Source organism: Mercenaria mercenaria, chromosome 2 (assembly GCF_021730395.1).
Source record: "Mercenaria mercenaria strain notata chromosome 2, MADL_Memer_1, whole genome shotgun sequence".
NCBI lineage: Eukaryota > Metazoa > Mollusca > Bivalvia > Venerida > Veneridae > Mercenaria > Mercenaria mercenaria.
Window position 1 is genome coordinate 106,347,995 of NC_069362.1, and position 25,022 is coordinate 106,373,016.

Sequence of the window (25,022 nt, forward strand, 5' to 3'; positions counted from 1 at the left end):
GTAGAACTATATTTATAATATTACATTATATTACTAGTTGAACGGTTTTGTATTATCTTGATTCAACATCACTCGGCTTATTTTTCTGAATGATATTTTTTGTTAGAAATAGGCAATATTGAGTAATTTGGATTTTTAGAATTCTTACGTAAAATATTGTTTACGTGAGTGTCTCACAGCGCGCGTTTCATTATGAATTCTGAGTTAAATCTTGGATATTTGAAGCGTGTGTAGAATATTCTTATTAAATATGTCAAAGACAGAACTATACCGAGATAACTGTAACAGCAGGAGTTCTGCCATATACGCATGTTTACAATAGGACTGCGAACTGGAGTGTTCTACTATTCTATGTCACTGATAACAATTTCAGAGGAATATTTACATTTGTTAGTATAACTCGAAAAAAGAACGATCCCATTAAGCAAATTTTTCTCTGTTTAGCTGTGTTTACCTCCTGTTTATTAGCTCAATAATTCAAATTACGAAGGGTTGCTGTTCTTACTATTGTGTTTTTTTTACATTCTCCGTCATCTCTCCATTTCTTGTTTGTTTTTAGTTTCAGCCCCCAAACCCACCTTTGCAATATTAATCCCGATTTAATTTGAAAATAAAACACGTTTGGGAGTAGATAAACTAAGATCTAACTTATTCAATTGAAATTATCCAATGTATGTAATCAAAAGTAATTCAAAACACTATATAAACTATTTTACAAACGTGCTATTACATATATTTATGCACGTTTAGCCAGAAAACACCTCTTTATCTTGATGCGACCGTTAAGACCTTTTATCAAACAAAACGACATCTCTGCAAAATGTTTCTGTCTCCTTTTGGACTGATTAACGTTTATGTACAAGTCACTTGCCATTGCATGCTTTTATTCGGTGTGACTTAAAACACAACAGAAGCAAAACATTTACATACCTTCATATATTTATATGCATTCATACATTTTACATTACGTCCATACATAAGGTAAAATCTAAAAGTAACACTCTAAAGAATATTCTTTATTCAATTCATCAGTGGAAAATAAAATATCGTGACACTATTTTTCTAAAAATATTGGCGCTTTTGATCAGATTAACATGTAAATGATAAATTGGAGCCGTAGTTCAATAATTTATACTTCCATTAATGTAAATATTTTGATTTTGTTCGTTTCCTACTATCCTACAATTTTCAAAATGGATGCTGAATCCAATTATTGCACTTGGTAATACAACAATTTGCACGTGCTGGGACGGCATGCGTTCTAGCCACAGAAAAACGGAAAGCTAAAAAGACTTCAAATTGGTTGAAAAATTACACGAACAAAAAGATGAAACAGGAGGTCGCGCATGCATAAAACATTGTTCTGTTAGGGAAGCATATAACATTTAGACCTGCTGAGTGTTGACTTTAACCAAAAGTCGGATTTACGAATTAGGACAACATTGGCCTTTTCTGCATATTTCTATTATTATTTTAACGAAAGATCTACCATACATGCTGAAGTATTTAACGTTTTCCTTTCTTTTCAAACAGGAAGAAAGTACTCAAATTATACCATCTTTCAGTAATTACAATTCAGTGGAAAATAATATTGTATTTTTTCGTTTCTTCGATCTTTTGTAATTTTAAATTTCCACCGTTCATTATGGAAATTTATTTTTGCAGTTTTCAGTCATGTCAGACCGTTACCGAAAGTACTCATTCAGAACTCAGATACTCTACATCGAGTAAAGATGTAAAAATACTAGACAGTCAGGATGTTACTTATGCTAAAGACAAAATGTCTGTGTAGAATCCCATATTCTTATCTACATTTCTCTAGGCTTAGTGTTTGAGAGTTTATAAAATATCTTACAATTCTATGCAGCTCCAGTTAATGTCCATTATGTGAATGTATGTCAGTCACCTGACACTGTTTTGTACTTAATGAATAACTAGAACAAAGAAACAAGCGGCTAAGAAACTTACTTTAACTTGTTTGCTAAGAATTAGCAGGCATCCGCTGTTCTCCGTATGAATGGTTGATTTCTTTTGACAGAAGTTGAGGCTATGCATTGACAGCTTTATGTGATTATTTCTACAGCATATTTATACACCCTTCTCTGCCACGTGCTTCTCTGTATCATATGGAAGTCGGAAATATCTTGTCTTTGATCAGTAGCATTTGCCTTATTTTAGATTAAGCATCCTGTGAAATATCACATGACATGAAGCTTGTTTCAGAACATCATAGTCTTTAGACTTGAATCAAAACTGGGAAACAAATAGTGCTTTAAAATATATGTAATACAGTTCGAGTATTGCTGGAACACCAGTCTCCACTACATTATATTGATGAATAGTGCTACCAGTTAGTTCTTTTATTACAACATCTCTATAAACTTGAAGATAATGCCGTATGATCCAAGATGCATGCTTGCATCGATATATTAATATTCAGTTGTGATTGCATTTTCGTTTTTACATGCAATATTCTTTACTAAATACCACATTTTCAAACATTTCTAAATTAAGATTTCCTCAAGGTTGTAAAATAATCAAAGATTATTTTATTGTTCTAAACCAGCTACACACCTGTCAAGTTGATATATTGTTGGTGCATTTATGTAATTGTTTATTATATCAAACCCACACGTTTTATACGTCAAGTTGTCAGACTGATGTTAGAGAATACAATATATTGATGTTTTAGATATCTCGGGCGAGAAGGGTCTAGGGAGACCAGGTGAGACCTACGAAATGGGTCTCATAGATACTAAGATTCAGTTAGGCTTTAGCTATGACATTTGTTAAGACTTAACAAGTTACAAAATAAATTATGAAAGTATGTACGAAATATTCCATTGTGCAAATAAACATCAAAAACGTTCAGACTCGTGTTGTGTTGTGTTTGTGCTATGTGACAAGGTATAAAATATATACTGATTGCTATATGCTAACAAAAGAACCAAATAAATCTGAATGTTACGCCTTTTAATAGAATCATTAGAAAATCAGCAGATCTGTGTTTTAAATAAATATCATTCAAATTGTCTTTGTTTCATATTTGTTGAACTACGTTGGTTAAGGTCAAGATAGTATCTTTTTGGCAATAAATGAAGATTTCTGTCGCACATGTGCCCTAGATTAAAAAGCTAACCTTCCCAGGGGACCTTTCACGCCATACAGTCTTGAATGTGGTATTCCGTTCACAAGGAGATATATTTCGCGGCCAGCAAAAGCGCTATAATTCAGAAGATATATTTCATCGAGAGAAATCAGTCTCCAACGCTTGGAAATGTCTCAAAAGTTTAATCACATTTCAGGCTTCGTTTTCTGCTATCAAAGCAGCTTTAGTGTCCCAGTTTCAATTCATGTCTGAAAATTATGATGTTTTGAGATTGACTTTATGTTTATTTTCAACATAGACGATAGTTTGTTTGACATTATTTAGCCTGTTATATTGATTGCTGACCCTTTGCGTGATCGTACAGACAATAGATCTGTCAAAAGGCATACACCATCCATATCATGTTATGCCATAAAATTATCAGTATTAGATGAAAACTCTTCGGTGAAATCAATTGGTCTCTGTTTTAGACAGTGAACGACAAATATTAACGACATTTCACATAAATCATGCTTTGTTTTATTGTTTCCGTAGAATTCAACGTCTGTTTTCAACGTTCCTATACATTGGCCAAACTAACAACTTAATGCCCTTTCCATTTCTCCAATGACACACGTTCATGGTATACAGTCATTATTCCAAAACACAAAGTTTGACTTTTGACATTGATACAAGACACTTTTAGAAAATGGATACTTTTCAGAATGACTTTAACTGTTCATCACTAGTTATTGATTCCCTCAAAAATCTCATTATAATGCAACAACTTTGAAGCAATACTTAACACTTAATTGTCCCTACGGTCCCTTATGGAAACACGAAAGGTTAGTTTATTGTAGTGTTTAAGAATATAAATGGAAATGTATGCTAGCTACAATGATAAATAATAGCCGGTCATTCGTTTTGAACATGTTCAAAACACAGTGTAGTTCAATCGGCCGAAATTATAAAGTAAACAATTTTGGCAAACGTGTGCCTTATTGGTTTGGTTAGGAAACGTATTTTGAACGTGGCTTTCTCTATTGAGTATCTCTCATTTTACCCCTCCCCAACACCTACAGCTCTTTTCTTAACCGATTCCACATTCTTATATCTTTCATATAATTAAAATGTTCATTTCGATAGTCTTTATCTTTCCACTACGGTTTCTACTTCTGGCAGGCCTACTTACTGAGATATCTGTGTTCTATGCTTGCTGGAAAGCTGCCATTACCTTAAGGGTTTTTACACAGCCAGAAAGGTGTCGAACTTAGCAAAAGTTCTGAAACATTGCATTTTCCAGAAGTCAGGGTGACCTTGAGACTTTACGTGAGATACTTTTGAAGCACTGGTTCTCCATCAATTAAGATACTATTGTGCAAAATATCAGCCTCCAAACAGTATGTGAGGAAGCCATCCAGCTGGCTTACGGAAGGTCGGTGGTTCTACCCAGGTGCCCGCTCGTGATGAAATAATGCACGGAGAGGCACCTGGGGTCTTCCTCCACCATCAAAGCTGGAAAGTCGCCATATGACCTAAAATTGTGTCGGTGCGACGTTAAACCCAACCAAAAAAAAAAAGAACAGTATGGCAGCTCCCTAATAATCAGTCTTGTCATTGTTTCATTCAGTTATGTTATCAGTTACGTTATTGTTTATAAATAATCAATTGCTGATCATGTTTTATTATATATAACCATTTGCACTTATATTTTTCTATCACCATTGTGTTTGCATGTTTTGTATGTGATTTATACATGGAGGCAAGATTAAGTTTACAAAGATTTATCATATCTCGTTCAAAACAATAGATATTTTATCTTAGTTTATAGTTTTCAATGGTTTGTTTTCTGTTTAACAGTAAATCGTTGTGATGGGTTCTAGTCAACATTTCATTGTTTGCAATACGCTACATTGACTGCAGTTCGGTATATTAATTATATGTTGAAATATCTTTAAAGTATGGGTTGCAGTCCTAAATATATGATGGTATGTTGAAATTACACCTTTATGTCGATAATGAGACGATGTTGGTAATGTTTGCAGTATCAGAAAGAATAAGAATGCATTTTCATTAACATTTGATTTACGTTGTACATGCAGTAAATACCTTTCTTGGTATAACGCACATTACTACATTTACAATTCAGTTACAAGTATGTATTAAATATTCAGACCAATATGAACTTGGGATTATCACCTGGGATTCACACTGCAGTATATGCCTGTAACACTTCATATACAACAATGCCAGGGGACTGCTCAGATGGTCCCTAAACACAAAATATAGCTTATTAGAATCTTTTTTTTTTGTCTTTCGGTTATGCGCCTTTTATCAGTGTAAAATGACTAAAGTAAGTTTGCTTATATCATAGAGTGAAAATATTCACAGAGGTGAAACGCATTTGAATCATTAAATGTGTTTATATTAGTTTGGTATGTGGTGACGAAGCCTGAAAAGTGACGTATAACTGGATTCAATATTGCAATATTAAATATTACTTGCTGTCAAATAATTCAAGTTTTAATGTTTAGTTGTATCATTTTTAAATAATCAGATGCCTCATATGTGACTGGTTATATACACCTATTTAGAGAAATAGCATGAAAGTCAAAGATGCACACAAAGGCTGCGATAGAGAACGGATGACAGCATTAAATTTTATACATTAATACCATCGCATTTTCACAACAAAATAATTGGATTAGGAAGAAAATGTAAGCTCGCTACTGTTTTCTACATATTTCAAAACATTTTTGTGTATTAACATCCTCTTCGGAAATGATTTAACCTCAACATGCGGTTTGAAGATTTTACCATACCACAAATGAGTATGACTATGAAATGTACAACACCCCTCACGTCCCCTAGCAGTGGTTTAGGCATAACCATGTTTTACAGAAAAAAGATGGATGGACTCTAATCTCAAAGCACTAAAAATACTAACAACACTCTGTCAAAGTAGACAATTACGAATGATGCCAATACCGAATCCGAATCATACGTAGAGCATATCTTAGGGGCTTTACCAAACCATTTAATCTATCTATTGATCAAACATTGAACAAATATTTACATTACATGTATACTTGTACATACGTATGTAATAAAAAGGTTATTATCTTTGCATCTGGAAATATACACTCGCTCTTTAGCGGAAGAATATTGCGCTAAAGTCGCGCAATATTTCCGCTGCAGAACTTGTGCATATTTTCCGATACAAAGCTCATACCTATAATTATTTAACTTAATTAATGTTTTGACATTCTCTCTAAAAATGACAGCAAGGATATTCGATTACTATCTCGGATTCGATATCAGCATAATTTGCAAATGCCTAGTACAGGGAGACATTTTAAAATGTCAGATGACACTTGAAGATTGCTGCTAATCAAGAGATGTGTGGGAAGGCTGGAGTTTTCACAAGATTGATGAAAAACAGAATCGTGCTTTAACCTACAGTTTGAAATATATCTGACATCCATTGCTCCGCATACTTTGACTTGAGTGAAGCAAAAGTCCAAACATTATTCGGACTGATCGCACTCTATAAGATAACAAAATAAAACAAACGAATCAAAATATTATATTTATTTTTTGCTCAAAACCTCATACGCTCTCTTCCCTTGATGATAGCTTATGTGATACTTAGAACCGTTATTCCTTTTACTACGAATGTACAAGTGTTTTACAGAACTCTTGCCAAACAGGAAGGTCAATACATATTTATCATGCTACCTGGAAATACATGCAATCTCTATAAATTGGCGGATATGCAAAAAGCATTTGTTATTCCTTAATGTTATACAAAACAGCACAAGCTAGACAAAGGTTAATATCATCGGAAATGCAAATGGTTCATGAGGCTGAATATAGTTTTGTACTTTCCTCCGGATATCAGAATTAAGACCGAACAAGTGACATACCTAATTTCTATGAGAAAAAATAAAAGTGTCACTTTTGTAAAAGTTCAATAATATATTATCAGATGTATTTCTATCTCACGATGATAGGAGGTTTGACATATTTATTACATTATTATCACTTCATTTATTACCTTCGAATAATATTAGTTACACTGCTTGTTGGTGACAGGATACGGGATATACGCTGTCGAGGAAATCCTATCAGGCGAGATATGGATTTTCGAGACAGCGTATATCCCGTATCAGCAGTGTAACGATTTTATCTTGCCGACTACCCTTTACTTACATGCTATAATCAACACATTTTGTAAATTAACAAAGCTACTTACCGTGCAGACTGGAATCCTACAATCATTTGTTTGGTCATCAAGTTTTGTTTATAGTTGATTTACACCAGCCATAAAATGCACAATGACCTGTGTTTTGGTTAAATCACAAAACACAAAAGCTCATTTACACAGGTTATGAACTGGTTTAGATCAGAAACACTAAACAACTTCTTGTTCCATCCCTTCGAAATTTACTGGATTTCACGATGTCATAAATGTCTTGATACTTCGGCTTTCATCCCGTTTCCCTGTTAAATCATTTATCTTACACGTAGATTAAATGATCATACAACACACTGCTGAGTAACAAATATGTCAATTCCTTTTTTACGATGATTTAACTATTTAACTTCCAAAACAAGATTTAAACTTCCGTGTACCCCATACAGAGTTATTCCGCTTTTACGGCTAACTTTTGGCAAACTTCATGAGCCTCAACTTAAGTAGAATGAAATCGGCAAGAAAACACTAAATTTACTCTCGGAAACGATACTATCGCTGGAGCTAATAAATAATCTGACTTGATTCAATTACGACAGAAGAGTGGCAGCCATTTTGTTTTAATCAAAATTCATATCTGAAATCTACTAGCAGGATATGGAATATATCCTGTCTCCATGTGACGTCTATTGACCAATAGAATTGCAAGAAACTTGTAGGAGGCAAGATAACAGTTTATACAATAGCACAAAACAGTACCATTTCTAACCTGAACATGTAAATTAGCAAACGATAATGTTGATGTCTTATTAGTCGAATTTTATAGTATTTTAAAATTATTGTATTGTGCATGACACACGAGAATGTATTTGTATCTTTCGCATATTGGGTAATGTATTCGATGGCGTATTTTCGCTATTTTTCGCGAATAGTGTAACTTGCAAATTTCAAACAGTGGTGAATATTTAGCTTTCAATTTTTACGTGCAGTAAATCGGTACACTTTACAATTAGCGTCTGCTAAGATTGTCCGATAACTTTATCTAGATTTCAGGTAAAAGATGCCAGTATTTAGACCGTCTTCCTTCGATTCAGGAGAAATTAGCTAAACACAGAGATCTGAAAGAAATGAAGCATATTGTTATCATGTATTTGCATGCTTTCTTAAAATCCATTAACAATATTTGCCATTTATAAGACTCTGTAGTCCATACGTAGCTGATAGTGAAGCATATGTTTGCGAAAATATGGACACATTTTCCAAAATAGTTCCTGAGGAGAAAAGCAGGAGTCCAACAATGCACAATGCCTTGCACACAAACCTCTCCCGTACCTATTCTCCATAATAAAACTATCTGTCAACCGATTACCTTTTTTCAGTACTCCTTGCTGAATTAGGCCTCTGTTTTTACATTTGTGTCGACAGTCGCAGTTTCGCATCACACTAATTCATTTAAATTCAGCTGTATGCTTGTCAAAAGTTTTAAAAATATCCATTCCAGAGCACCAACACACAAAAAAACACATTGAATATCATTTTAAAGGAAAACAGGGCCTTCAGTTTTGAAACACATTTATTTCAGATTTTGACCCCGACCAATTCGCATCTAAGGCTGGAAACTACCAAATGTGCTACCTTACAGGTACAGTTAAATGTAGAAGGCCATGTTTTTTAGTTATAAATATTTTCATCTCAGACGCTTATCTTAATACAAAAGGTAAAATAAAGGTAATATTACACGCATGCGCACCAGTAAGTATGAAATCGTAATCTCTAAATAACGGATCAATCTAATTGAATAATGGAACCAGACAATAACACTTGTTATGAGTAGATGATGCGTGTTAAGATAAGCCTTATGCAACCATTTTAGATGGTAAACGTATTTGGATATTTGTTTGCCCTGTTGCAAGTAGCATATAAAATGTAAAAGAAATATACAATTACAAGTATAATAAGCTCTTTATTACAGATTGTCATAACATTGTTTTGAAATCGATCACACGTATTACAAGAAACTTATATTAGATCTAAAGGTCATTTCACGAAAAGCCAAAGAATGGCACTGCGCAATTTCATTGAACAATTGATGTCTATTTGTATTTGTTGGGTTTAAAGTTACACCGACACAATTTACGTCATTTGGAAATATTTTCAGCTTTTGATGGTAAAGGATGAGCCCTGAGACCACTTTGGGCATCGTTTCAGACTTTGGCGTGTACTTCGGGAGGTCAACCGACCTTCTGTAAGCCAAATGGATGCCTTCCTCGACACGGAAATTTCTACTCTAAAAGCAATATTTTAAACCTACATCGGTAAGGGGCAAGTGATTCAAAGTCAGCGATTTTAACAACTCGGCCATCTAGGCCCTATGAAGGAGATGTGGAAAAACAAAACACTCTTCTTAAAAAGGATTGTACTTATTTAATCTACCACAGGACTACGCATTACTTCAAATTACTCTACAATGTAATTTACTTTCTAGTCATGTGCTGGTAATAAAAACTGCTCTACTTTTATTGGAATGAAGGTATATTGATTATCAAGCTTAATGAAAGTGAACTATAACATGATTATTTGTCCTAAGTCAATTACATGAAAATGTTCTATTAAACAACTATATGTATACTTATGCATTTTTATTGTATTTAAAACGAAACGTAGAGTCATTAATACACGGCCTGTAAACACTGGCTCGTCTTCTTTGAGGAGGTGAGTTGAAAAAGAGCCAGTGATACTTCAGCTTCCGCTTCATCCATTCCCACGGAGGAAATAATGTGATTTGATCATAAGCCCTAACCCTAACCCTAGCCGGTGCTAGGGGACGTGGACAGTGTTGCATTTTCCATTACTGCTCATGAACAGACTCAATCAAACCGAGTCTGCAATTTTCACTGTTTGCCTTGTTTTCGGTGCTTCCGAGGGATCTACTTTTCAGATTTTATTTATATGGGAAATGCCTTTATATAGGATCTTATTAGCGATGATGAACTGCAAACGTTAAAAGTTGTAGGGTTTTTGTACAGGAGGCCTTTATATAGGAATCAGTTGGAGGGCCCTTTTTTAATATAAGAGACAGACTGCGGACCCTTACCCCTGCCACGTGTCCTGATCCACTTACCCACAAAACCGCTTTCATCCCTTGCCCCATGGTGGAAATAATGTGAATCTGGTCATAGGTTTGACACTTCGCTTCCCTCTTTGATTGCGTCTGACGGAAGAGGGGGAGGACTCTATGATGAGCAGTTTTTAAATCCTACCAGGACTGAACTGTTGTGATATTTGTCTTCTGGCCTGTTTCGTCGGGCCCTTAAGGGTGTTTCTCTTGTTGCTCTGTCTTCTGAAAAGGCATTGAGTACATACGTTTTTGGTTCTTAAGGTTTGTTTTTTATATATTTATACACGAGCATTTTTGTGTTTTACATGCCATGCCTTTTTGTTTCCATTACGTGTGTAAGAGATTCACCTGGAGGGGATTACTTTTATTTACACTGTTCCATGTCTTTGGAACATGGTGGGGGTAAGAGTGAGGTTAGGTGCACCATAAACCGGTTTAAGCTCCCCAGTGGTGTTTTTGCCACTGACCGTTCCAAGGCGGTGCCCCGCTGTGTTCCTTTGTTTGTTCGTTTCGTCTTATGTGTTGGCTTTGTGCGCGTGTGTGTTGTTCGTTTTGTCCTTATGTGTTGGCTTTGGGTGTGTGTGCGTGTGTGTGTGTATGTGTGTGTGGTGCGCGCGTCTGCGTGCTGGGGGTTTCGTTTTGGGGAGGCTGCGTTTTTGGTGCGTGGCATTCCCTGTTTGATATTTTTCTTTGTTTTTTATATGGGAAATGCCTTTATATAGGACAAATGCGCCGTAAAGTGATTGTGAAATGTCCATGGTTTGAAGGGCCTTTGTATGGGACATTTATTTATATTGCAGGCACACTGTGGATGCCTACCCCAGTCCCGTGACGTTATCCCCTTACCCACAAATCCGCTCTTACCCCTTCATACGCCTTTCATGCCTTACCAATAGAGAAAATAATGTGAATTAAGTCACAGGTTCATATAGAATGGCAATCCTATGCAAAGGCCCTCGTCAAATTTTAATCCCAAATTTAATGAATTTTAATCCTGCAATTGCTGAATACACAATGATTTTATAACTTGGCCTTTTATATATAATGAAGAAGTACACAAAGGACACAAAAACTCCTACAAGAATGACCTGAATCGAATGGTCTAGTGTACGATCGATTCAACCAGACTTTCTGTCAGTGAACAAATGTGCATATTATTCGTTAACCATAAAATCTGAAATGTAGAAGAGAACAAGGCAAACAGTGAAAATTGCAGACTCGGTTTGCACTGTCCCGTGTCTGTTTAGTGTTCAACCCGTTTACAGATGGACACTACGCTTCCCTCTTTGATTGTGTCTGACGGAAGAGGGGGATGACTCTATGATGAGCAGTTTTTAAATCGTACTAGGACTGAACTGTTTTGATATCTGTCTTCTGGCCTGTTTCGTCGGGCCCTTAAGGGTGTTTCTCTTGTTGCTCTGTCTTCTCCAAAGGCATTGAGTACATACGTTTTTGGTTCTAAATGTTTGCTTTTTATATATTTATACACGAGCATTTTTGTGTTTTACATGCCATGCCTTTTTGTTTCTATTACGTGTGTTAGAGATTCACCTTGAGGGGATAACTTTTATTTACACTGTCCCGTGTCTTTGGAACATAGTGGGGGTAAGAGTGAGGTTGGGTGCGCACCATAAACCGGTTTAAGCTCCCCAGTGGTGTTTTTGCCACTGACCGTTCCAAGGCGGTGCCCCACTGTGTTCCTTTGTTTGTTCGTTTTGTCCTTATGTGTTGCCTTTGTGTGTCAGCGCGTGTATGTGTATGTGTGTGTTTGTGCTTGTGGTGTACGCATCTGCGTGCTGTGGGTTTCGTTTTGGGGAGGCTGCGTGTTTTGTACGTGGCATTCCCTGTTTGATATTTGTCTTTGTTTTTTTTTTGGAACATGGTGGGGGTAAGAGTGAGGTTTGGTGCGCACCATAAACCGGTTTAAGCTCCCCAGTGGTGTTTTTGCCACTGACCGTTCCAAGTCGGTGCCCCACTGTGTTCCTTTGTTTGTTCGTTTTGTCCTCTTGTGTAGGCTTTGTGTATGTGTGTGTGTTCCTTTGTTTGTTCGTTTTGTCCTCGGGTGTTGGCTTTGTGTGTGTGCACGTGTATGTGTGTGTGTGTTTGTGGTGTGCACGTCTGCGTGCTGTAGGTTTCTTTTTGGGGAGGCTGCGATTTTGGTCTTAGTTTTTTTTTTACTGAGTCTGTTCATGAGCAGTAATTGCCCACGCACCCTAGCACCGGCTTAAGCAGTATCCAATCTTCAAATCTAAATGAGTTGAAATCAATGATGCCGAAGGACCAGAAAATAGAACAATACTGTGATGAAGTCGCACAGTGTTAAATGATATGTCAAAGGGGTTGTTTTTTAAATACCAATATTTTGATATGTGGAACATTGAAATCGAAGCATGCGTTTTAAAAAAACACAGACATGGCAACATCACAAAGGCATAAATGTTCATAAGCTTACAGCTTTTGATCATGAACCTTAAGTCGCACGATATTGAGTGATACATCAAATTGTTTGTTTTGCTAATGCAAAAAAATTGATACCTAAATATAGTAAATCGGACATGGAGTTAAAGTTTCAGACACTGGAAAGGAAATGACATTGTAAAGTAAATTGCATTTGCCTATAACGTAATAACGTTTGAACCATAAGTCGCACAGTGTTAAGTGATACGTCAAACGATTTATATTCTCAAAACCAGCATAATGGGTTACAATAAATTCCGATGACCTGTTTGTCAAGAGGTTGTTTTACGTTTGACTCCACATGTCATCAGGGTACACAAAGACGAATTTGGGTCCAAATATAAATGCAAACTGTTCGCCAGTTAGGTCACCTTGAGGACAGGACCAGTTACAGAGGCATGACATAAAAATTGTGCCTGGTAAAGGAGTGACCCTCAATTACCGCTGTAGTACCACTTCACTTAAGAAATGTCCACAGCTTTACTGGACCCAGGTCCAGAGAAGTGACCAAAAATACAAGGCCAGTAACGTCCTTGTGTTGGAACACAGCAGATCACCTTCACCAATTAGGCATTCAGGCAGGGGACATGATGAATCCTCAGGCCCATCACGCAGTCCGCTACGTCGGCGGCGTATCCGGGCTTTGTCTAGGTCCGCTTCTTCCAGTCAGGAACCTGCAAACTCCGTACGTACCGTGACAGACAGTGCTGCTGCGGGGCGTTAATCAGACGATGTATCTTCCCAAAATCCCCTGCTATTGAAGCTGGACTTACCACCAAATGGTCTCTAAAAGAAACAAACAAACTGGCAATGGTGCCAGTATATAGAGAGCTTTCAGGGGTGTGTGTGTGGGTGTGTGTGTGGGGGGGGGGGGGGGATACTGTTTCTCATGAGAGATGAGAGGGCCCTTGAGTATTCCAGATTCGTTGAACGCTATTGTTTGTTTGTGAATACTCGAGATCTAAAGTTGTTAGTTCACCCCAACAAACTTGAGGCTTACATAAAGCACGAAGGTAAGTAACATTCATGTGGCTACACTATGTAGAGCCGGCTACAACCATGCAACTAGTGCCGTTAGTGCCACCATGATTGCGGCCCTGATGAGGACGGAGGACAGAAAACACTATCATATGCCTAAGAGCACAGAGTCTCTGGCATACGGCCAGTGCTCCAGCAAATACCGTACAAATTCCCAACCCCCTCCAACAGGGTAGCAGTGCAACTGGTACTGGCATTCCCGACCAGCCTGGTGACAGGCAAGCAAATGAGGATGCGAGTATCAGTGACACTGCCAGAGAGACAGTTAAACGTTAGGATACGACCACACAGGGAATATTACCCCTTTGTCCGGTTCCTGAATACGGAATTAACCCTAGACATTCGGGTCCTACACCTCTGTAGGATGCCGCTGCCAATATATCTTTAACGACGATGTTTTCAGTTTTGAACAGGCTTAAGAACAAATTAATATCATTTATATAATAATCATAGGTAAAGATGCGTATGTAATACAAAGATTTTTAGATTTACATCGAGAAATATGCACTCATTCTTTCGCGGAACAATATTGCGCGCCTTAAATTTAATAACCTATAAATATTTACCTAAAACATGTGTCTAAGAAACAAATAAAGACACCACCAGTTCAATTTCATACTGCAGATATGCACGAAGGGTCCTTAAACATACCTGGCAAAGTGCTATAGTATCTACTTTTCCGGCCCTTTTTTGCTGAAATTGGGAAACATTACAATGTACATGTAACTAAACGCTACATTGAATGAGAGTATTTTAATGTCAGAGCATGAACTCGTTTTATTTCTCGTTTCTTTTACACAACGTTTGTCGTTGTGTCGCTGCGACAGAGCAAAGGTCAGCCACAAAAAGGAAGTGAATCACTTCAAATACTTCACAATGTTTTAATTTTAGAAAAGATAAAAAGTAATTTACGAACGACACCTTTAGGCTACTCCTGCATTAAAGACCATCTTGCTGGCCTGTCCTAAGTTTTCTACTTGCAAACCAGCCAACTTAAATTTACGTATCAGTGTATGTATTGCTTGAAACGTCATTATTCAACTCTACATATTACGGGCGGGCACCTGGGTAGAACTATAGACCCTCCGTTAGCTAGCTGGATAGGTTCTTCACATGGACAATTTAACGCCCTAAGCAAAGCTTGAACCTACATCGGTAAGCGGCAAGTGATTCGAAGTCAGCAACCTTAACTACTCAGTTACGAAGGCTCCAGGATATATATATCGAGTAATACACCAGGGCAACGAACTCCTGAATTTATTATGCAGGTCTGCAGCCTCTTAGTGATGTTTAATATATAAAAAGCATGGTTCTCCAATAAATTATTTTTAAAATGATTATTTGAGACCGCAAACTACTGAAAGGGAGTTCAAATAAAGTGTGTAAATCAAATAAAATACATGCACCAAGGTCTTTACTAATTTAAGCCCATTGAAATAACATTCCGCTTATTTAATTCGAGAAACATATGAAGACAAACAATGTGTCCTAAAACGAAAAGCGAATGAAAGACAGTTTCATCTTAAATTATATCAAACCTGACAGGGCCATGCGTCACAATAAAAGCAGTTGTCAGATCAGACACTGACTCGCATTTCCTTGCAAATTAATTAAGCCTAGTTACTTTCACAGGAGCTCGAAGCTAACAGTCCTGGAAATAATACATTATAATGTCTTCTGCTTCGTTTTCATCTAAATGAGGATTACAAAAACCACAGGACCAGCCTTTAACTGCTACTAATTACCACAAGTGCTACGTATTTGGTTTGTCTTATTGGAGCTTTATTTGTATCAAAGCCTCGCGAAAGAAATAACCATAAAACACTCATGAACGAGTATAAAGGTAAGGCAAAGGTTTTTATAGGAAACAAATAAGTCTTCAAACTGTAGCGTAATGCAAGAAATTAGACATTTACATGTACGTACTTTTTTTAAAACTTCGAATATGTGATTCTGCAACATTTCAAGTATGTTATAATAACAGTATTTTTCCGTAGTTGCGTCATGTTAGAATGTAATACATGTACCGGAAGTAAATTCTTTCATAATATTCTTTTTTTTTTATCTTACTCTGTATATTCATAGATATAACAGATATGGGTGTAGTTTTATAGAATTACAAGAAACCGATCATGTGTCCAAATTCTTTACATTCAAAGTGAGGATTCAAAAATTGGATTCATTTAGTGGCTCAAGCTAGTGGAAGGTGACAACAAAACTGTAAGTTTGGTTAGTATTAGTTGAAATCCAAGATCAGTGATGTATTTCAAAACAGACATACCTTTTGCATATAAAATCAGGTTTACACATCTCAATGAAATAAGTACATATATATAGAGCATTGTTAAATGTCCTTTTTACCCTTTTAGTCAAAGAACGTCTGGTATTGTAAAGTCTGACAATATGAACAAGTTCAGATTCAAGAACATGTACATTTACGACTTTTCTACACGGAAAAGATATATGTTCATCAAAACATTTCCTTAGTGATGACTCTTTGATCTTATTGAATTACTGTTACCAGGCAATAGCAAATTGATTACGTTTTAATGAACCAAGGTTAAAGAAAATTTCATGCAAGAATGTAATCTACGATTTATTACTATAATTCGTAGATTTTTTATGTTCATCAGAGATTATTAAAGACTGCTAGATATGCATGCTATAGTGCTTTATATATATGCAACACAAACGCACCTATATAGCTCATTGAATATATGTCATTATTACATACTCATTTATAAACCCGTTAAGTTTCAATGGAACCTGAAACGTCAATATTTTTCAATAATGACGTTCAAATTTCATATCGGGTGTGTGACGTCATTTGTGAGGTCATTTTCATATATGTCGTCGCGTTCAAAAGTTCTTTAACGACGATGTTTTCAGTTTTACGCAGGCATAAGAACAAATATATATATCATTTAATATATAATAATCATAGGTAAAGATGCGTATGTAATATAAAGATTTTTTTTTATATTTACATCGACAAATATGCACTCGTTCTTTCGCGGAACAATACTGCTTCTTAAATGAAATTACCTATAATAATTACTTAAAGACACGTGTCTAAGAAACAAATAAAGACACCGCCAGTTCAATTTAATACTGCAGACATGCACGAAAGGTGCGCAAAGATACCATACCCGGAAAAGTGATATAGTATCTACTTTTCTGGTCCTATTTTGCCGAAATTTGGAAACATTACTAAAGGCTATATTGAATGGAAGTATTTTAATTACAGATGCTGACTTGTTTTTATAACAATGAGCATTATTAGTATTAAATGATGAGTATAGCATAGTATAATAACAATATAAATGAAAATTGCACTTATGCTTATATTAAATGTTTGATCCATGATTGGAGTAACTAGTTTGAATATACATGCTAATAATATTAAGTATATAAATGGCTATTGATGGCAGTATTAACCTCAGTGCTGACTTGTTTTGGTAACAGTGAGTATTATTAGTATTAAAATGACCATGAATTTCAGTTGCATTTATGCTTATATTGCATGATTCAGGTTGTAACAAGTGTGAATATACATTAAAAATATCAGGTCATTTGAATATGACTATGATTGAACCTACATGTCAATAGATACTTTTGATACAAATAGGAAACAGTACCTGCATGATAATGATATTGATAACAATTATGAAAATGTCAGAAAAATAATATTTTTGAAATGATGAAAACAATTAAACATGGATAAACTAACAATGAGTTTTATTAGTATCAAATGGCTATGAATTTCAGTTCCATTTATGCTTATATTGCATGTTCAGTTTGTAACAAGAGTGAATGCAATCTGACTAAAGTACTTGATCTTCTAAACGAAGATCTGAGAACGACCCATTCACATTCGTCTTCTGTATATTTTGGATTTCCAGTATTGCTATTTTTATTTTATCCAATCAGACGACTTGTTCGAATGTCAAAGAGTAAGAAAAATGTGCAGTCATTCTAGGGCTCGAACCCGGGACCCATCGCTTACAAAGCAAGTGGCCTACCGACTGAGCTAGCCGGCTTTCTGATACATTACGACATAAGAATTGTAAATATCAAAAGTCAAGGCTACAGGTAGATTTGCAAGATGTTGTAAGTTAGGCTCTGATTGGCTAGCGAAAGGGTCGTCAGAACGAGGCTATGAATAGGTCGTTCTCAGATCCTATGCGTAGCGTAATAGGAGATGTACTTCAGTCAGATTGGAGTGAATGTATATGGCAAATATCAAGTAATTGCATTTGATATGATTATAGCTTAGTAATATTCCAACATGAATGACAGTTGCCTTTATGCTTATATTGCATGATTCAGGTTATATCAAGTGTGAATATACATGGTAAAACTGTTGATGGCAGTTATTTAAATGTTAAAGTTATGAATATGATTAAACCTACATGTCAATTTATACTTCTGATACCAATAGGAAACAGTACATGCATGATGATGATTTTGATAACAATTATGAAAATATAATGAAAATAATGAGTTTGAAATGATGAAAACATTTTAAAATTTTACATTTACCTAGGTCATACATTTCTGGATAAATTTTAATTGTAGTAAAGGCAAATTTGATATGAGTTCAGCTTAGTATTATACCAATATGAATGACAATTGCCAATTTATGCTTACATTAAATGTATGATACATGATTGAAGTGACAAATTTGAATATATATGCCAACGATATCAAGTATATATATAACTGTTGCTGGCAGTATTAACCTCAGTGGTGACTTGTTTTGGTACAAATATTGATATTAATATTTAAATATTAAATGGCTATGATTTTCTTTTGCATTTATGCTAATATTACATGATTCATGTTGTAAAAAGTGTGAATATACATGGCAAAAATTTCAAGTAATTCTATTATGACTGTTGATAGCATTTACTTGAATGTTCAAGTTATGAATAGGATCAAACCTACTTGTCATTTGTTATTTTTGATACTAATAGGAAACATAACGTGCATGATGATGACTTTAATTACAATTATGAAAATGTTAGGAAAATAATGAGTGTGAAATGATGAAAAACAACTCTAACATGAAAAAACATATATGATACTACATTTACATAGGTCATACTTTTTTTGGATAAATATTAATTTCTGTGTAGGTAAACTTGATATGAGTATAGCTTATTATTACATACTCGTTTCTATTCCCCGTTAAGTTACACTGGTACCGGAAACGTCAATATTTTTCCATACACTGACGCCTGAATTTCATATTGCGTGACGTAATTCAGTGTGTGTTGTTTCACTATTTTTTTCTGTTTAGTTCAGTATTGTCAGTCCTATCCAGGCTATTGAACATATTTATGATATTTACATAATGTTTATATATGTAGATGCGTATGTAATAAAAAGGTAATTATCTTTGCATCGGAAAATATGCACTCATTCTTCAGCGAAAGAATACTGCGCTCCTAAAGTCGCGCAATATTTCCGCTGAAGAACTCGTGCATATTTCCGGATACAAAGCTAATAACCTATAAGTATTTTATCAATATGAATGACATTTGCATTTATGCTTGTATTGGATATATGGTCCATGATTGAAGTGACAAGTTTGAATATACATGCTAATAATATCAAGTATATATATTACTGTTGATGGCAGTATTAACCTCAGTGCTGACTTGTTTTGGTAAAAATGAGTATTATTAGTATTAAATAACCATGAATTTCAGTTGCATTTATGCTTATATTGCATGATTCAGGTTGTAACAAGTGTGAATATACATTAAAAATATCAAGTCAGTTTTAATATGACTGATGATGTCAGTTATTTGATTGTTCAAGTTATAAATATGATAAAATGATGCATATGTTATTACTTTTATGACAGATTTGCATTTGTGTTTCACATGTTTTCTTCATGCTTCTTAAAAATGCTGAGAGGCCTTACTAGAATATATACACTAGAAGAAGTTTCACATGATGATGATATTTGAAGGTGATGATGATTGCTTCTAAGTGCAGTTATGACATGTTATATTCTTTCTAAACAGTTTTGTTCCTCATCTATATTGCTATGTTTTTGTTTTGTCTTTATTTATAAATCTGAATAATCATTCTGGAAAAGAATATGACAGGTGAGTAATCATTTCGAAATGAAACAAAAACATGGAAACACATATCATATGACACTTGCATAGCTCATGGCAATATGCTATTGATATTTACTTGATGCACCTGTTAATATGTATTGAATGTAATAGGATCATATTTATATTACTGCTCACAGACATGATGATTATACCAAGTTATCTATATTAATATACTACATAACTTTGTTGAACTTGATGGTAGATATACTTGAATGTATTTAAATGTTCAAATTATGAATATAATAATGTAATGTCTGTGTGGAAAAATATGTTATTGACAGCTATAATTATAGCATGTCGGTTTGTGTGTGCTGCAGATGTTTTCTTCGTGATCTTAAACACTGAATAGTCATGCTGGCAAATCCCAACATCATTCTATGCTCTTGAACAAATAACATGATGAAGATATAAGACGATGATGATACCTGCCTAAATGCCATTGTGTATATATCTATATATATTTCTGAGAACAGTCATGATATTTTCATTTAGTTTTGAACATATTCCTTCCAACTTACTAAACTCATGTTCCTGTATGTTTTCATTTATATTATATATACCAAATTATCACTGTAATAAAATGATTGTATATCTGAAAAAAATCGTCTGAGCACAAACATTTAAAATGTAATCAACTCATATTTCTGTATATTCCATTTTAACTTGTCAAATCATTGTATGTAGTATATAATTTTGTGTCTTTTTATTAGCTCTAAGCTTATTTAAAAAATGCAGCCTTCAAATTAAGAAAGTAGACCAAGGTATGAGTTAAAATACTCAATTATCCCAACCCCTGATAACCATGGAGGTGTAATCGTGTACGTCAGAAGTTCATTTCCCGCAATTAGGCGCACTGACTTTGAAGTAGACGGCATTGAGTGCATTTGGCTAGACATTCACATTAAACACAGAAAAATTCTATTTGGTACCTTCTACCGACCACCTAACTCGTCTCCTATAGTTTTTACTCAAATAGAAAATTCTATTGGTCTTGCCTATGATACTTCTGTATCTGACATTATCATCACAGGTGTTCAATCTAGACATCAACAAACCCTCAACATGTTCCAAAATACAAGACATAATGATACAATACAACATGAAGCAAGTAATCACAGAATCTACACACTACACAGAACACTCTAACACATTCATTGACCTTCTAATACTATCTTCTACCTGTCCGATCAAAATTTCTTGGGTCGGCGAACCCTTTCTTGACCAAAACATAAGATTCCACTGTCCTATCATCTGCTGTCTGGATGTTACAAAGCCAAAACCAGCGACGTTTAAACGGAGAGTCTGGAAATTTGATCAAGGGGACTATGAAGGTCTACGTCAAGAAGCTTTAACATTTGATTGGCAGTCGCTCTTTGATCATGATATCGACACATACACAAATAATATTACAAACCAAATACTGTCTATGTCTAACAAATATATTCCAAACAAAATTGTTACAATACGACAATCAGAACCACCATGGATACACAACGACATACGCAAATGTATCAGAAAAAGAAATCGTGCATATGACAAAGCCAAAATATCACAAAACCCTCGACACTGGCAAGCATACAAACAACTTAGAAACAAAACAACTGACATGCTCAGACAAGCCAAACACCACTTATCTGTAAAGATTTCAGATAAACTAAAACAGCCAGATCTTAAAACAACAGACTATTGGAGAATACTTAAACAATTCATTGCACCCACTAACAAATCAAGCATCGATACATTACATGATGATGGAAACATAGTCACAGACAACACAGACAAAGCCAACCTTCTGAACAATTTCTTTCAAACCCAAACACAACTCAACGATCAGAATAAAACACTTCCACCACTACATGTAAACCCAGATGAAAATGTCCTCACTAACATTCAAATCGCGGAAGACGAAGTAGAGATTACACTTAAATCACTTAATACAGGCAAAGCATCGGGTCCAGACAACATAAACAGTAGAATACTCAAAGAACTCTCCCACGAAATAGCAAGTCCTTTATGCTCTCTTTTCAACAGATCTCTTCATATAGGAAAAGTACCATCTCTTTGGAAATTAGCAAATGTCTGCGCTATTCATAAGAAAAACGACCCTTATATAGTCTCTAATTACAGATCTATATCACTACTAAGCACTATAAGTAAAACTCTTGAAAAAATCATTCGTAAGCACACATACAACTTCTTCATGTCCAACAATATTATCTCTTCACTTCAGTCAGGCTTTGTTCCCAACGACACAACTTTCAATCAACATTTTTCTATCTACAATTCTTTCTGTTAAGCCCTACACGAGGGAAAGAGGTCATGGCTGTATTTTGTGACATTTCGAAAGCATTCGACCGAGTTTGGCATCGTGGTCTCCTTCATAAACTGGAATCAAAAAAAAGGAATTTCAGGTCAGCTTCTTAGAACTGTGGTTCAAGGGCTATTTATCTGGTAGAAGGCAGAGGGTCGTTCTTTGTGGTTTCTCTTCTGAAACTGTACTTATATCTGCTGGTGTTCCACAAGGTACAAGGTTCCATCCTTGGTCCATTTCTTTTTATTCTCTATATCAACGACATCGTTACGGACATCGGTTCTACTATTCGTCTCTTTGCTGATGACACAAGCCTCTACATAACTGTTGATGATCCTATACAATCAGCAATTACACTCAACACAGATCTCAATACTAACACAAACTGGGCCGAAAAATAGCCAGTTGACTTCAATCCAAACAAAACAACTTCTTTGCTTATTTCACGAAAACACAACAAACCATATCACCCTCCTCTATCAATGAATGGCACAGTAATAGCAGAAGTAAACTCTCACAAGCATCTAGGTGTCACATTTTCACACGATGGAACATGGCATGAGCACATTGAGACAATCAAAACAAAAGCATGGCAACGTATCAATATTATGCGCACACTCAAATTTACTCTTGACAGAAAATCATCAGAAACTATCTATACATCTTTCATTCGCCCTCTCCTTGAGTATTCTGACGTCGTTTGGGACAATCTTTCTCTCCATGATCAATATGAGTTAGAGAAAATACAACATGAGGCGTGTAGAATTATCTGTGGGGCAACCAAACTAGTTTCTATCGATAATCTCTATAGGGAGACCTGCTTTGAAACTCTCAAACAAAGAAGAGAACAACACAAACTCACACTCTTTTATAAAATGACAACCTATCTCCTCCATATCTTAATTCTCTCGTACCTGATAATGTGGGCGATACGACTACATACAACCTACGGAACGCCAACAGCACAAGGGATATACACACAACTCTACGCAAATTCATTCCTGCCATCGGTTGTAAATGCCTGGAATCAGCTTCCTATTAAACACCGAAACTGTACTACACTCAACTCTTTTAAAAGCAAACTCAGTGCCAACAAACCCATGGTTCCCTCTCATTACTACATTGGCAATCGTAAGCACCAAATTCTACACACTCGTCTCAGAACTCATTGCAGCACCTTAAAGGAACATCTATTTTCAAAAAACATAATCACAAGTCCTCTATGTGAATGTGGCCAAACCGAAAGTACTCACCATTACTTCTTCGATTGTCATTTCTATCGCCAACAACGCACTGTACTCTTCAATCACATTCTAAACCTCGCAATATAATACAATAAATACAATAAACTAATAAATACTGGATATTATGTATCATCTTGCTCACTTTTTCCATGCTGATAATTTTAGAACCAACCGCACTTCCAGCTCGTGTACGTGACCATATCTCTATATTTCTCTACCTCCATCTCCGCCACACTCTCATTTCTACCTTTTTTACTTCCTTCATATATCTCTTAGTCATAAACCAATGTAAAAAATACTTACTGTTTCTAAGCACGTTTAAATATATGCAGTTACTACATTACCATTTTAAAACAAACAATATGAGATAAATAGTTGTCTAGCTTTGGTAATGTATTATTGATATTCATGTTTCATTTGCATGTTTTCCATAGTTTATAAATACTTTATTTTCTAAGTTACCAGCTATCCCTGCTATCTATAAGGAACGAGTTTCTAAATAAGCTGAGCTTTCTACTTAATCCTTGATTTGTGTAAATATATGTTTGCTGTATACCTGCTGTAAAATAAATATTGTTTAAACCAATTACAGATGTCAAAGCAAGAACTCTTTGTCGTTTCTTAGGCAACATCACTGCTTCTGAAGAGGTTGATCATCATTATGACACTGTCATATTAAGCAGAATTAATCAAAACAACTAAAATTACCGATTGTTAAATGTTTCTCACCATTTTCTACACTTTTCCACGAGTATATATGAACTGTTCCTATGATATTACTGTGGTATTGATCACGAAATAGGACACTGAATTGCGATCCATATCATGAAGCTGTTTAATTTTCAGTACATTACCGAACGCTGTTGTCTTCTGACGTCTGAATCGAGAGCTGTCAGCGATACACTTCTGGCCACTTTCAAACCTTCCAAACCACTGATACCTTGTTTTTCTGAACTTACATCCTGTGACATATTTTAGTCTCTGTTTGGCTTTTGTTAACAATGCACGGTAAACTTGTGACTTTGGAACATGGTGGGGGTAAGAGTGAGGTTGTGTGCATCATAAACCAGTTTAAGCTTTCCAGTGGTGGTTTTGCCACTGGCCGTTCCAAGGCGGTGCCCCTCTGTGTTCCTTTATTTGTTCGGGTTTTTTTGCCTTGTGTGTTTGCTTTGTGTGTTTGTGCATGTGCGTGTGTGTGTGTATGTGTGTGTTGGTCATGTGCATTTAAGAACGTTGCTTTCCCTGTTGAATATTCATCCTTGTTGTTTTTCGCATCACTATTTATATTTACCTGAATGTGTATATCTACGACATTTTGACAAAAATGTAAATGGTGTTCAAAAGCCAGACATACTTATTATTTTAGAAGCATCAACAATGATATTTAAAATAGGTTAAAAAAAACCGAACCTGAAACATTTTCGTTTTTGTCGTGTT

General features: G+C 35.4%; 1 protein-coding gene across 1 annotated transcript; it reads left to right on the forward strand.

Annotated features, from left to right (window-relative positions):
* Positions 1-21,129: 21,129 nt before the first annotated feature.
* On the forward strand, positions 21,130-22,326 carry LOC128549901 (uncharacterized). The gene has a single exon (XM_053527655.1). The coding sequence runs from the start codon at positions 21,130-21,132 to the stop codon at positions 22,324-22,326; it is 1,197 nt and encodes a 398-aa protein (XP_053383630.1).
* Positions 22,327-25,022: the final 2,696 nt, after the last annotated feature.

Coding starts and splice junctions, on each gene's coding strand:
- LOC128549901 (XM_053527655.1), top strand. CDS start 21,130: ATGAAGCAAGTAATCACAGAATCTACACACTACACAGAACACTCTAAC.